The sequence below is a fragment of the Diabrotica virgifera genome, chromosome 2 (genome assembly GCF_917563875.1).
Source record: "Diabrotica virgifera virgifera chromosome 2, PGI_DIABVI_V3a".
Lineage (NCBI taxonomy): Eukaryota > Metazoa > Arthropoda > Insecta > Coleoptera > Chrysomelidae > Diabrotica > Diabrotica virgifera.
Genome location: NC_065444.1, coordinates 155,463,546 through 155,478,949, shown reverse-complemented (window position 1 = coordinate 155,478,949; position 15,404 = coordinate 155,463,546). Strand labels below are relative to the sequence as shown.

Here is a 15,404-nt window from a genome sequence, read left to right as displayed (position 1 = left end):
TTTTCAGCTAAATCGATTCAAAAATAACCGAAAAAATCTGTTTTAAAATATTTTTGGATAATACCTCCTCGTCCATAGCCTAAAAGAATTAAGTTTCCTGTTCGTTTGCCCCAAAATTTTTGTCAGACAATTACATTTTTTGTTTAAGAGTATAATTACTTGTATCCTACTACTTTTGTCGGAAAAATGGTTGTAAAGATAAGGGCTGCACGAACCCAGAATAGTTTAAAAGTATAGTTTATTAATAAAAATTAAATTTTTTATCCGACTTTGGATGTGCCCCACTATTTATGTCGGGCACTTAGATTTTTTGATTTGAAATATAACTACTTATAACCTGATACATTATGTGCTGAAAATTTTTTTTAATTCGAGAAAAAAAAATACAGAACGGTGTTTGTCGTTGTTCAAGGAGTGTGTACACAAATTATCAGATCACAATTTTTCTAAAATTTTCCCTCTTGTCGGAAAATTTTTTAAGAAAATTTTGGGTTCCGATCTGCGTCATACACTTTTAAATGCTTTACTTAGTGTGTGTACCAATTTTCAGCTAAATCGATTCAAAAGTAACCGAGAAACACTGTTTTAAATTTTTTTTTTGATAATACCTCCTCGTCGATAGCCTAAAAGAATTAAGTTTTCTGTTCGTTTGCCCCAACATTTTTGTCAGACAATTACATTTTTTGTTTAAGAATATAATTACTTGTAACCTACTACTTTTGTCGGAAAAATGGTTGTAAAGATAAGGGATGCACGAACCCAGCATAATTTGAAAGTATACTTTACTAATAAAAATTAAATTTTTTGTCCGACTGTCGAGTTGCCCCAATATTTTTGTCCGACGCTTTGATTTTTTGATTAGGAATATAATTACTTATAACCTACTAATGTTGTCGGAAAAATGGTTGTAAATAAAAAAATTTCAGGAAATTGACATCTTCGGCGCGTCCGACTGCGCATATGCCCCGTGAAAATTGTCCGACAAGGTTACCACATTATTGTAAAAAGGTTTTATGATAGATACCGTTAAAATTATCGATGTGGTAATAAATTTATTATTTTCATAAATTTGACATATTTAGCGTGTCCGACGCGTCATATGCCCCAATATTTTTGTCCGACAAAATTGTTTTCGTTGTTTATATGATAAAATCCATTGATTAAAATAGAATGACCAATGTGGTAATAAATTTTTTTCTTGCATAAAATTGACAACTTCGTCACCGCTTGACAGACAAACGCCCCACTACCATAATGCGCCAAGCTCAAAATTTGTCCGACTCCATCCAAATAACAAGTACAAAAAGTTTCAACGGTGTGGTCATAAATAATAATTGTATATGCGGGCCCAAGGCCTATTATTCATACTAGCAACGTCTCCATCTATTACTCCGAAATTTAGAAACACATTTCATTTCATGTAAAATCAAAACGGGTATAACGCGTCTCGGAATGTTAATTACTTAACAACCCTTATCAAAACAGACGTCACCACCATTTCGAAAGACGTTTTCACGCTTATACATTTTCGCGAGCGACATTTCAACTTTATGATATTATAAAATCCTCTAACACCCAATTTATTCCCTAAAAACTCGCTTTCCCGCTGATGTTATCTCCACATTAAGAATCTAGAACTAATTTGCCCCCATCCTTTTATATCTCCTGAATCTGAAAGTGCAAGTAAGTCAGGTAAGTGAAAATAACAAAGATCCAGCAATAATTTTAAGTCCCAAAAATGTTTACCGGTACGTGGCGCCCCTGCACACAGCGGCCGAAGAGCGAAATAGGCGACGCAAGCGCGAGGTTCTCACAGTCTTCGGTTGGTATATACCGCAGTAAGAGCTCGGGAGCGTTCAGTAGAACTTCAAGTGCTTCGGAGTGAACTCACGCTACTTCGTCGCTCCGAACGTACTTATTTACAATATCCGCGCGCGCTATGCAAAAAATATTCTAAGTCCGAAAAATGTTAAATTGTCTCCGGAGTGAAATTACGCGAGTGTACGTGTACAAGTCCGATGTGCTTAAAACAACCCTGAAATGAATTTGGGAGTGTGATTCAAAAACTTTTAAAACAATGTACCAACTGTTAAAAGTGCTACTTCTTGTGGTGTACGGGGTGGCTACTCGTTTCGATGGTCCAGAACAGTGCTCTTGGTTACCGGACAACACTGATACTTCTTCTTCGAAATTATCAGTCACTTGTAAAGTTCGAGTTCTTGAAGAAAGTGCCAATGTAACTGCTTTACCGACGGAAGTCACTTCTCGACTTAAAATTATCTGCAGCGATGTTTTGTTCTTTGAAAGTTTTCTGCCTACGTCGGGACTACACAGACTTCATGAACTTGAAGAGTTACGTATCAACAATTGCAAAGTCCTTACTATTCCACCAAATTCGTTTGACGGACTTTATAACGTGAAAAAACTATCGATCAACACTTTCAATGCAGATTGGGGACCTACGAAAATTCTGGAATTAACTACGTACAGTTTGGAAGGTCTTAAAGAGCTGCAAGTGATAGATTTGGCCGACAACAACATTCGGGCATTACCAGATGGTGTTTTTTGTTCTTTAACAAACCTTCAAACTTTGAACTTGACAAGAAATCGAATCAAGAATCCTGAGAGAATTGGTTTAAATGTTCCTGATTGCAGTAACAGTGAGTTGCAAAATTTAGATTTATCTTTTAACGATTTAAAAATTTTAAATGAAGAAGCGGGTTTTTCGCGACTGAGAAGACTACAACACTTGTTCTTACAAAATAATAACATAACAGAATTATCGGGAGAAACTTTAGCTGGATTAGTTTCTTTGAAAATATTAAATTTGAACAACAACAAAATAGGAACATTGCCAGAAGGTTTGTTTGCTGGAACTCCAGAATTAAAAGAAATCCACATTCAGAACAACTCATTGTATTCACTAGCCAAAGGTATTTTTCATCGTTTGGAACAATTATTGGTGTTAAATTTGTCGGGCAATCAATTGACCAGTAATCACATAGATGCGGGAACCTTTACAGGACTGATTCGTCTCATCATCTTAAATTTATCCCATAATGCTCTCACCCGCATAGATGGCCGAACTTTCAAAGATCTTTATTTTCTGCAAATATTGGATTTGCGCAACAATTCGATCGGGTTCATAGAAGACAACGCTTTTTTACCGCTGTACAATTTACACACGTTAAATCTCGCTGAAAATAGATTAAATACTATCGGAGTGCAATTGTTTAACGGGCTTTTTGTTCTCAGTAAACTGACTCTTAATAATAATCTGATCGTGAGCATACATTCAAGTGCTTTTCTGAACTGTTCCGCTCTTAAAGAACTCGATCTGAGTTCGAACGCTCTCTCGGAAGTGCCGGATGCCATTCAAGAACTGTCGTTCCTTAAAACTTTAGACTTAGGCGAAAATCAAATATCGGATTTTAGAAACGGCTCGTTTAAAAATTTAAATCAATTGACGGGGCTTAGGTTGATCGATAATAACGTTGGAAACTTGACAAAGGGAATGTTTTGGGACTTGCCGAACTTACAAGTGCTTAACCTCGCGAAAAATAAAATTCAAAACATTGAAAGAGGAACTTTTGAACGAAATACACAAATCGAAGCGATTCGGTTGGACGAGAACTTTTTAACGGACATTAACGGAGTGTTTGCTACTTTAGCCAGTTTGTTGTGGTTAAACTTATCTGAAAATCATCTAGTGTGGTTCGACTACGCGTTTATACCAAGTAATCTGAAGTGGCTGGACATTCACGGTAATTTTATTGAACATCTCGCTAATTATTACAAGATTCAAGACGAAATCAGAGTCAAAACTTTAGATGCTAGTCATAATCGTATTACCGAAATTTCTCCTATGTCTATTCCTAATAGTATAGAACTTTTATTTATTAATAACAATTTTATCAAATCGGTGCAACCAAATACTTTCCTCGATAAATCAAACTTAGCTCGTGTCGATATGTATGCTAACGACATGACAAATTTAGATTTAAATTCTCTGAGAATCGCTCCAGTTCATTCGAACCGTTCCTTACCAGAAATATATCTTGGTGGCAATACCTTTCATTGTGACTGTACTATGGAGTGGCTACAGCTTATCAACAACATGTCAGCATCCAGGCAGTATCCTCGTGTAATGGACATGGACAACATTGTATGCAAAATGACACATTCTAGAGGTATGACACATATGCCATTAAATCAGGCAAAACAAAGTGACTTTCTTTGTAACTACGAAACACATTGTTTTGCTCTTTGCCATTGCTGTGATTTTGATGCATGTGATTGTGAAATGACTTGTCCTAATAATTGTACTTGTTACCACGATCAGACGTGGAATAATAACGTAGTTGATTGCTCCGGTCAAAATGCCGATGAAGTTCCGCAAAAAATTCCGATGGACGTCACTGAACTTTACTTGGACGGAAATTATATCAAAGAGCTTCAAAACCATGTTTTTATCGGAAGAAAAAATATGAGAGTACTTTATGTGAATAATAGTGCGGTGGAAACGATACAAAATAGTACTTTCAACGGTCTTCAATCTCTTCAAATTCTACATCTAGAAGAAAATAAAATCGGTGAGTTGAAAGGCTATGAATTCGAACAATTATCTAATTTAAAAGAACTGTATCTTCATAATAATCTAATTTCAGTGATCGGTAACAATACTCTGGAGCCTTTAATTTCGTTAGAAACTCTTCGGTTAGACGGTAACAGATTAGTGACTTTTCCGGTATGGCAACTTTCAGTGAACACTCGGTTATCGATTATTATGTTGGGTAATAACCAATGGTCTTGCCGCTGCAAATTTTTGCAAGGACTTACCGCGTGGGTGGCAGACAATGCAGCCAAAATAGTGGACAGTGCGGACATGATGTGTTATAACCCGGACTCAAAACCTCCTCAACGACGCGAACTAGACTTTAATAGTACCGCATGTAGTGATTTTTACGCAGGAAGCTCTGTAATAGACAGTATGTTAGTATCAGACTATTGGCCGATGGTTGTAGTAAGCCTATGTATCGTGATTCTTTTGCTACTCGTACTAGTGCTCTGGTTCGTATTTAGAGATCCTGTTCGCGTGTGGTTATATTCCAGATACGGAGTGAGACTATGCAGTTTTCGAGATACTGCCGCTAAACAGTTCGAAGATAGAGACAAACTCTACGACGGTTTCGTGTGTTATAGTCCCAAAGACGAAGAGTGGGTCGTGCAAGCTCTAGCGGCGGAATTAGAGCCCAAATTTCAACTATGTTTACATTATAGAGACTTACCGCACACCGCGTATATACAACATGCTGCTCCCGCGGTTTTAGAGGCTGCAGAAGCAAGTCGAAGAGTGATAGTAGTTTTAACAAGAAATTTCCTACAGACTGAGTGGTCCCGTTTCGAACTTCGACAAGCCCTGCACGAAGCTCTCAAAAGACGAGTGTTTAAACTAGTGATATTAGAAGAAGGACCTCTTCCAGAAGCCGAGCTCGATCCAGAGCTGCGACTCTACTTAAAAACTGCAGAAAGAGTTAGATGGGGTGAAAAGCGATTCTGGGAAAAGCTGAGGTATGCCATGCCTTCGGTTGAACCTAGAGGAAAAATTAATGCAAACTATAGAAGAAATATAAATAACTACACCATCGACTCCAGAGTGGTAGCAAATGGCACACATCATACCCATCACACCTACCCTGAAAAAATCAGAACGCAGGGTCCTCCAAGTCCTGGAATGCAGATGTTACCGCCATCCTACTCTTCTGCAGTGCCCCAGGAGCCCGATGATGCCAACTACTCATCGGCAACGACGGCAACTCCATCTCCTAGACCGATGCGGAGAGCCCAAGAGCCCAGGCCCATATCGGATCATATTTATTCAAGTATTGATTCCGATTACAGCACCCTTGAACGAGGGGGTTCAGGTCGACGGGGCCCCCCATGGAGGCCCCAACATGTGATGATGCAGACGGGGATGAACAATGGAGGCCAGGCCTATCTTGTGTGATAACTCTATATGACTGACTAGGTATATATAATAAACATTACTACTCAAAGACTTACTATTTTAAACGGTCAAATTGTGTAATTATTGATTCATTTGTATGTATATTATTTTTTGTACATTAATGTATATAGATATATTTATTTTGTTTTTATTGATTTTTTGTATTATTCTGTGTATATTTTTTACGACTTGCAAAACGAATTATATAATAAATACGATGTCAAATACTAACTTCAGTCATATAATTATTTTCCTTTTTTCATCTCTTTTCAGCATAAAAATACACAAGTCTACTATTTTACTGTCAATATTTTAATCTTTCACATTTATAACTACATAAAGTTGTGTGCTTGTAATTCTAGTATTAATAAATTATTTAAGCACGTTAATATTTATTCAAAAAAAATATCTTTTAATTTAACTACAGCTTTCTATTATTTTAACATGATTACCAATTATATCTTTCCGTTAATATATTTGTTATTAAACACTACATGACCTAATTTATAAATACATAGATAGAAATGGTTTTTTATCTTTATGTGTATTTTTGGTATTTTGAAACATGAATGCAAATTTTTAATTGAAAAAGTTTTATATCAAACATTTATTTTTTCGATTATGTTTCTATTTCGAAAATTTATTTTCCATTTATCCACTTTGCTAACATTTTATATTTTTCATAGAATCATTTCCAATTGCACAATAACCTAAATTAAAAAATGGATTCAATTTCTTTTTTTGAGAGCAATTTTTTGGTCAAACCTCAATTACTAATTTTTGTTAAATCATGTATTCTTTCTTCTTGAAATTAATAGATTCCTGATAAATAGTTAAATTTTTATTTCATTGCTTTTGTTTAACAATTTCAGTTTAGTATTTTTTAATATTGACTTAGGGTTCAGTTTTCGATACATTTCTTCCTTTGTGTGATTCTGTTACATATTTGATCATAGCATTTAGGGTTTTTGTCGATTTTATATAAAATTTATTTTACTTAAATTCGTTTTGAGTAATCAGAAAGGTGTGTCTTAGTTTGATTTTTTTACTGGTGTGTCAGTTGTTTGTTTTAATTGTGACACTTTAAGGTTTTCTTTATATTCTAGTAAATTGTTTACCTGTTCCAGACATTATTTTTCTCTTAAAATTAGTTCTAAAAATTACAGTTTTTACATTTTTTTATCCAGATAAAGGTATGTTGCATTTGGATAGGATACATATGATTTTATTGACGTCATGTTGATTGATTTACAGTTTCACAGCTTGCTTTTTTTCCTTTTCTATTATACAGGGTGTAACAAAAATACAGGTCATAAATTGAATCACATTCTGGGACCAAAAATAGTTCGAATGAACCTAACTTACCTTAGTACAAATATGCACATAAAAAAAGTTATAGCCCTTTGAAGTTACAAAATGAAAATCGATTTTTTCGAATATATCGAAAACTATTAGAGATTTTTTATTGAAAATAGATGTGTGGCATTCTTACGGCAGGAGCATCTTAAAGAAAAATTATAGTTAATTTTGTGCTCCCCATAAAAATTTTATGGGGATTTTGTTCCCTTAAACCCCCCCAAACTTTTCTGTACGTTCAAATTAAATTATTATTGTGGTACCATCAGTTAAATTCAATATTTTTAAAACTTTTTTGGCTCTCAGTATTTTTTCGATAAGGCAGTTTTTCTCGAGTTGCGGCTTCTTTTTTAATATGTTTACATAAAAATTTTATGTGGGTTTTGTTCCTTTAAACCCCCCAAATGTTTGTGTACGCTCCAATTAAACTATTACTGCAATACCATTAGTTAAACAAAATGTTTTTAAAACTTTTTTGCCTCTTTGTATTTTTTCAAGAAGGCAACTTTTATCGAGATATGGCTTCTTTTTTAATACGGTTCAAAATTATACCTAAAAATGTAAATCATACATAAATTTTCATATTTTTTACCAAGTCACCATAATCGTACTTAACCATATACAAATATGTGGTGGAGTTGACAAATATTTAAAATATCTCCATAAAAACTGAAAATGGATTTTCGAAAAAGTACTAAGAGCCAAAAAAGTTTTAAAAATATTGTGTTTAAGTAACGGTACTACAATAACAATTTATTTGGAACGTACACAAAAGTTTGGGGGGGTTTAAAGGAACTAAACCCCCATAAAATTTTTATAGGGTGATCAAATTTCACTATAATTTTTTCTTAAGGTGCTACTGTCATAAAAATGCCATATGTTCATTTTCAATAAAAAATCTTTAATAGTTTTCGATATATTTGAAAAAATCGATTTTCATTTTGTAACTTCAAAGGGTTGTAACTTTTTTTATATTCACATTTGTACTAAGGTAAGTTAGGTTCAATCAAACTATTTTTGGTCCCAGAATATGTGATTAAATTTATGACCTGTATTTTCGTTACACCCTGTATTTCTTGCTATTATCATTAAACCGACTACTTTTAATTCTAACCTTTTTACAATAAAATATTACATAATATTAAAATATATTAGCAAATATGCATTCTGCTGTAATAAGTGTTTTACCCCCCATTAGCTTATATATTTTTAGAACAATTTAAACCATTGGTGAGTTCTATTTTTAAAATATTCATATTGTGTTGTGACATATGACATTCTTAATATTCATCTTTTTATAAACTTTCCATCTTGTGGTTTAAAAATTAGACCCCAGTCTATCTGTGAAAAATCATCGAATTCATGTAAAAATTTTATACAGATTTTTTAAAGATATACTATTTTATAGCTGATGACAAATTAATACTTGAAGATATGTAGCTAATGTTGCTGTGTTTTTTTTAAACAACCATAAAATGAAAAAATATTTTTTGCCATAAAGCGTTTCTTCTTATAGATTGTAGAAAAAAATAGTTGGAATATAAGTTGTAGATGTAGATCTTAAAAAAGTTTTTAAATACAGGAGATTTTAAATTAAAGTACATAAACAATTGACCGAGATAATTGCAAAAAACTTTTATAAATATTGATATCTTTTTTAATAACATGTAATAATATGATGTATATAACTACTTGAAATTATGGCAGTTAATGAGTTGTTGAAGTGTGCTACATCTCATCTAGATCAATCAAATAGTTTGTATGTTATTCAATTTGTTTATTAGGCTATTGATTATATTCACAATAAGATAGCTAAAAGGAACTACAACGTTAACGGAGTTTTATTATTTCATATGGTCAGTGGACATCTATATAAAAAACAGCGGAGTACTACCATTTAAAGGGGTGCGTTTTTGAGAAATGGTGAATTAGTCCCTGGCCACAGGTTACATTAGGGTGAGTTCTATGCACTTTTGGTACAAACATATCTACATAAAAATTGTTCCTGGTTAAATTTACTATCTAAATATCACTTTTTAAAGTCAATGATACTTTTTTTTACAAAAATCTATTCAAAAGAAAAAGCACAAAGAAACCCAAAAGAAATAAATTTTGTTTTTGGCACCATAACTTTTGTCCACGAGGATATAGGTATAGACATTGCTTTACAGAAAAAAAACCTACATATTTCTTCTTTAAAATGTTGTTTAGTAGTGGTAATTAGGATTTATAGTTTTCGAAATATGATTTTTCAAATTTCGCCACTCACAGCAATTTTGGGCAATTTTACTTGTTATTTCGCAAATATTGTTCTGTAACTTTTTTCTACGTAACTTTAGGTATATCCAATGGTACACATAATAGGAATAAAAATCAATTACCTTTAAAATGGTCTACTCTATAACGTTGTACGACTTTCTTTTAAAGAGATTATGGTTTTTCAAAGTTTTATACTTTTAACGATTTTTAATAATATAATATAAAAATAAAACAATATTATTATATAATATATTATATATAGTATATATAATATAATATTATATTATATATTATATTTTTTTATACTTTTTACGATTATTTTGAAATTTCTCATTATAACTTTTTTCTTCTACATAATAATATATACCTAAATATTATATTATATAATAAAAAAGCTTATTTTGTTTACTTTAAAATGGTGTAAGTATTACAAAAAGTTCTAGGATTATTTTTGAATATGATATTATTTTTCAAAATGTAATAAGTACTTGCAACGATTTTTGATTTTAGGATTATTTTTTAAATTTCTCATTATAACTTTTTTTTTCTTTTACATGAATATACTATATATTGCTCAATAAAGAGTGCTTACTTTCTGTTCTTTAAAATGGTGTATCATCTATATATAAATAATGGAAACCGAGTGATTCTTTGATATTTTTTACCTGTATTATTTAAAATTATTTCTTTTACAAAAATTACATAAACATTAGTCTTAGAAAACATCACTTTAGTTAAAATTATTTAAACGTTGACATTTAAAAAACTTTCAAAATCAAAGTCTATCTCTTCGTTAGCATTAGCTTCAATATCTTCCTTTGACACCTCAGTTATTTTAACGTTCCCACAATTAGTACCCATGCACATATTGCATATGCACCCGTTGCAGAATATTAATCAACTAATTCCTATCTTCCTACAACCGCAGTTTTGGTACATTTACATGTTATTTTTTCAAGAAAAACCTTGTGGTGCAGGAGCTTTGACAGTAAATATTGGAATTAATCCATATTTTGAAGTTTGACCTGCCGAGTCAAGTGGATCCAAAGTATTACCTATAAAAAAATAAGTTTGTCATAACACACAATCACATAAGAAAGTTATAATGAGAAATTTAAAAAATAATCCTAAAATCAAAAATCGTTCCAAGTACATATTACATTTTGAAAAAGCATATCTTATTCAAAAATAATCCCAGAATTTTTTATAATACACCATTTTAAAGTAAACAGAATAAGCCTTCTTTTTTATTATATAATATATACCTAAATGTAGAAAAAAAAATATAAAGGGAAATTTAACAAATAATCGTAAAAAATATAAAAACTCGATAAAAGTATAAAATCTTTATAAAGATAACCTCTTTAAAAGAAGTCGTACAACATTATACGGTAGAAAATTTTAAAGGTAATTGATTTCTATTCCTCTTACATGTACCATTGCATATGCCTAAAGTTCCGTAGAAAAAAGTTACAGAACAATATTTGTGAAATAACAAGGAAAATGACCAAAATTGCTGTGAGTGGCGAATTTTGAAAAATCATATTTCGAAAACTGTAAATCCTAATTTCCTAAACTAAACACCATTTTAAAGAGAAAATATGTACGTTTTTTTTCTGTGAAGCAATGTCTATACCTATATCCTCATGGACAAAAGTTATGGGACAAAAAACAAAACATCTTTCTTCTGGGTTTCTTTGTGCTTTTTCTTATGAATATAATTTTGTAAAAAAAAATATTTTTGACTTTAAAGAGTTATACTTAGATAGGGAATTTAACCAGGAACAATTTTTATGCAGGCGTCTTTGTACCAAAAGTGCATAGAACTCACCCTAATGTAACCTGTGCCCAGGGACTAATTCACCCATTTCTCAAAAACGCACCCCTTTAAATGGTAGCACTCCGCGGTGTTTTCATATATAGAGGTTCATTGACCATATGAAATAATAAATCCCCGTTAACGTTGTAGTTCCTTTCTATAGTACATACTCAATAGCCTATATCCCGGAGAGCGATTATTTAAACAGCTGTACTTGCATAAACAGTGGCTCTAAAACTTTTAGACACAAATGTATTTAGCAGATCGCAATTAATTGATTCTTTGAGGCTACAATTTTAAGATATATTAAAAAAATTTTATCAAAATTGTTATTCAAAATATCTTTTGAAATATGGCTGACTTTATAGCTTATAAATATTAAAATAACTTTGATGTTTTCTATATTACTTGTAAAAATAGCCTCGCTGTTTAAGTTGTACATTTGTTTAATAATTGCTCTCCGAGATTAACAAATTTACTAACTTACTAATTATTTGGTCGATCTAGATGAGTTTTAGCATAATTCATTAATTGCCATAATTTTAAGTAGTTATTTTACATGTCTTTATGCAAACAACAATTAAAATTTCGAAATTACTGGAAAATAAAGGTTTTTTTATCTCGATCAATTTTGTATGTACTTACATATTTTAATTTAGAAACTCACAAATTAAAGAACTTTTCGAGATCTATAAATTTTATTTGAACCATATTTTTCTAAAATGTATAAAAAACATTTTATAGACAAGGAATGATTATTTCACTTTTTATAATTAGAAAAAAAAAATAAAGCAAAATCGGCTGTATGTTTGCAAGACTTTTTCATCAGCTATCTCCCATACATCTTTTAGAATCTTTAAAAACCAGTATAAGATTTTTTTCAGCTATTCAGAATATTTAAAGAATATTTAATAGGTAGCTCACAACAATTCACTAGATTTTTGTTGGTTTAATGCAATAGTATTATATTATTAAGGGGGTACGCGCAAAATTTTAGTCCAATGTTATTTAAATACATTCATTTTTTTTCGAATCATGAGAAAACTAATAAATATTTGTGAACAGTTTAATCGCAGAATAAAAGATTACAAGATTCCCGATGACGAAAGTCCCTGAAAACTTCGATAATGTTTATTTTTATAAGTTACAGAAGTGAAAATAAAAGAAAAGAATGATTTTTAATTTCAAATGTTTTATTCAACAGAAACTTTTTGTTTATTTTAAAGGACTTTCGGCCCTCGGTGACAATATAGTCTTTCATTCTGCGTTTAAATTTTTGAAAAATATATATAGTGCAGTCACTAAAGGTTTTCACCTCCAATTTCGTTTAATCTCCATAGATTTTCATGAAAATTGGTGAGTAATTAGAGGATACCTCAAGGAACAAAGGTGATATGATGCCAACTTGCGCTTTTACCCTGGGGGTGGATGCCACCCCTTCTCGGGGGTGAAAACTATTTTGTTAAAAATAATACCATAAGTCGATAGAGGGACAAATTATAAGCAAAATTTGTTATATAAAGTTATTAAAATAAATCAACACTTTTTGAGTTATTAAAGACCAAAGATTTTATTTTTTCGTAAAAAAATGCATGTATTAAATCGGTTTTTCACGTATAAATCAAAAACTATAAGCTTTTACAAAAAAGTTATTAGTACTGAAATTGAAGATAATAAAAAATTGAATACATTCCTCACATAAAGAACTAAACGAATGTTAGTTCAATCAAAGTGAGTTATTGGCAATTGAATGTGTATTTTTTTCGACGAGTACTCAAATCTAAGTATTCAAGCTTAAATAACGAAAAAACGATGCAATGTATAAAATATTCCTGCTAAACATTTGTCAAAGTATGTACTTCAGAATACCTATCAAATGAGCTTCAGACCAAGGTAATAGCGTCAAAATTAAGCAAGTTATAATGAAAATAAGAACCGTTTCGAATTTTTTAGGAAAAAGTGAAAAATAAAACATACGCCATTTTCACAAAAATTAAAATTTATAGTAATCCTTAGAAAACCTTCTTTATATTAGCATAAGTAATGTTTTCAATAATTTTGACCGGTTTAGAATGCATATTTTTGAAAAAAAGATATAATTTAAAAAATCATAATTATTAAAATTATTGTAATTCTCATATTCTTTTGATAATAACTCCAAAAATACTCAATATACGTAAAAAATTATTTACAACCAAATTTTAGTTTTTTTTCTGTGCCAAATATTTAAACTGTTTTTCTATTTCTATAGGGTAAAAAATAACCGAGATAGAAACGTTTAAATCTTAAATTTTGCTGTGGGAACCATGCAACCGGGGTCATTTAACCATTTATTTTTAAAATAGTAAGGGGTTTAACAGATCAAGATCAACGTGCTTAAATAGCACTTGGAATTAACTTTCAAAATTTTTAGATGAACCTGATATCGTGAACACGAACAAAGTTATAAAAAAAACATTTTTTGGAAAAATTTTTAAAAGATAAATTTTGAAAAAATTTTGGAGCATAAATTTTAACGCTATCAACATGTTTGGGGGCTCATTTGATAGATATTTTTAAGTACTTTGACAAATGTTTAATAAGTTTATGTTATAAAATGCATGAATTTCCCGTTATTTCAGCTTGAATACTTAGAATTTTTTACTCGCCCAAAATAATATACATTTATTTACCTATAACTCACTTTTAGTTAATATTAAAAGGTTTTTCTAGCAAGGGGTTTATTTAATTTTTATTAGCTTCAATTTTGATAATAATAACTTTTTTGTAAAAACTTACACTTTTTGAGTTATTGATGAAAAATTGGTTAAAAACATGCATTTTTCTAAAGAAAAATTAAAATATTTGATCTTTAATAACTCAAAAATTTTGATTTATTTTAATAGCGTTATATAAGAAATTTTGCTTCAAAGTCCCTCTATCGAGTTATGGGGTTAATTTTAATAAAATAATTTTCACCCCCGAGAAGGGGTGGCATCCACCCCCAGGGTAAAAGCGCAAGTTGGCACCATGTCACCTTTGTTCCTTGAGATATCCTCTAACCACTCACCAATTTTCATGCAAATCGATGAAGGTTCAACGAAATCGGAGGTAATAGCTCATATCCACCTTCAGTGACTCCACTATTACATTAGTTTTCTCAGGATTCGAAAAAAAAACGAATATGTACATTTAAATAGCACACAAACTTATATGGAATCATCTGATATTTCTTATTATTTTGTGTAAATTTAAAAAAACGAACGCATGAAGTGAAACAATATTTATTCTAAAGCAATTTAATAACAAATACATAACAATTAAATAAAACAATAAAGTATTTAAAAAACAAATTGAAGCTAGTTGTTTTAAAGTCAAAGCAAAAATTCAATGTAAAACGAATGATGTTTAAATTGTTTTTATTTATTTTTTTGGTTTTTTTAATAGTCAGTGTTATCACCTCTATTCGTTATGCAAGCTTCAGTTTGCTTGGGCACCCTCTTAATCAAATTATCAACATTTTGTTGTGGTAGGTTGCTCCATTCTTCAAGACCAGCTTGTACTAGCCATGCAGTGTTTTGTGGATTATCCTGGCGAGCTCTTATTTTTATTTTAAGCATATCGCACAAATACTCTGTAGGGTTAAGCTCGGGTGAGCAAGCAGGCCACTCCAAACAAGTGATACCTTCTGCTTCAATGATGTCTACTCACTCTAATGGTATGTGGAGGTCTATTATCATGCATGAAAATTAAATTTTCTCCTGTTGCACCTCTCCAGAGCCTAACTACAGGTTATCAACATACCTGTGAGCAGTTAAAGTTGATTGGATGAAAATAAAAGGAGTTTTTTTACGGATCACAGTTCCTCTTCAGAACATTACACTTCCACTTGTATATTTGTGAACAGATCTGACAGTTTTCGTTCTTGCTTGTCTTCCTCGGCCTCTATGTACACGATTTCGTCGGTCATCTGATTTTACACAA

At 31.2% G+C, this 15,404-nt stretch overlaps 1 protein-coding gene across 1 annotated transcript; it reads left to right on the top strand.

Annotated features, from left to right (window-relative positions):
- The first annotated feature begins 1,840 nt into the window (after positions 1-1,840).
- Positions 1,841-6,238, top strand: LOC114330450 (toll-like receptor 7). Its single transcript, XM_028279794.2, has one exon. It carries the CDS (start codon positions 2,078-2,080, stop codon positions 6,005-6,007), a length of 3,930 nt encoding a protein of 1,309 aa, XP_028135595.1. The 5' UTR covers positions 1,841-2,077; the 3' UTR covers positions 6,008-6,238.
- The last annotated feature ends 9,166 nt before the right edge of the window (positions 6,239-15,404 follow it).

What these genes read in the sequence shown, in the direction of transcription:
- LOC114330450 (XM_028279794.2), top strand. Translation starts at nt 2,078, where the DNA reads ATGTACCAACTGTTAAAAGTGCTACTTCTTGTGGTGTACGGGGTGGCT.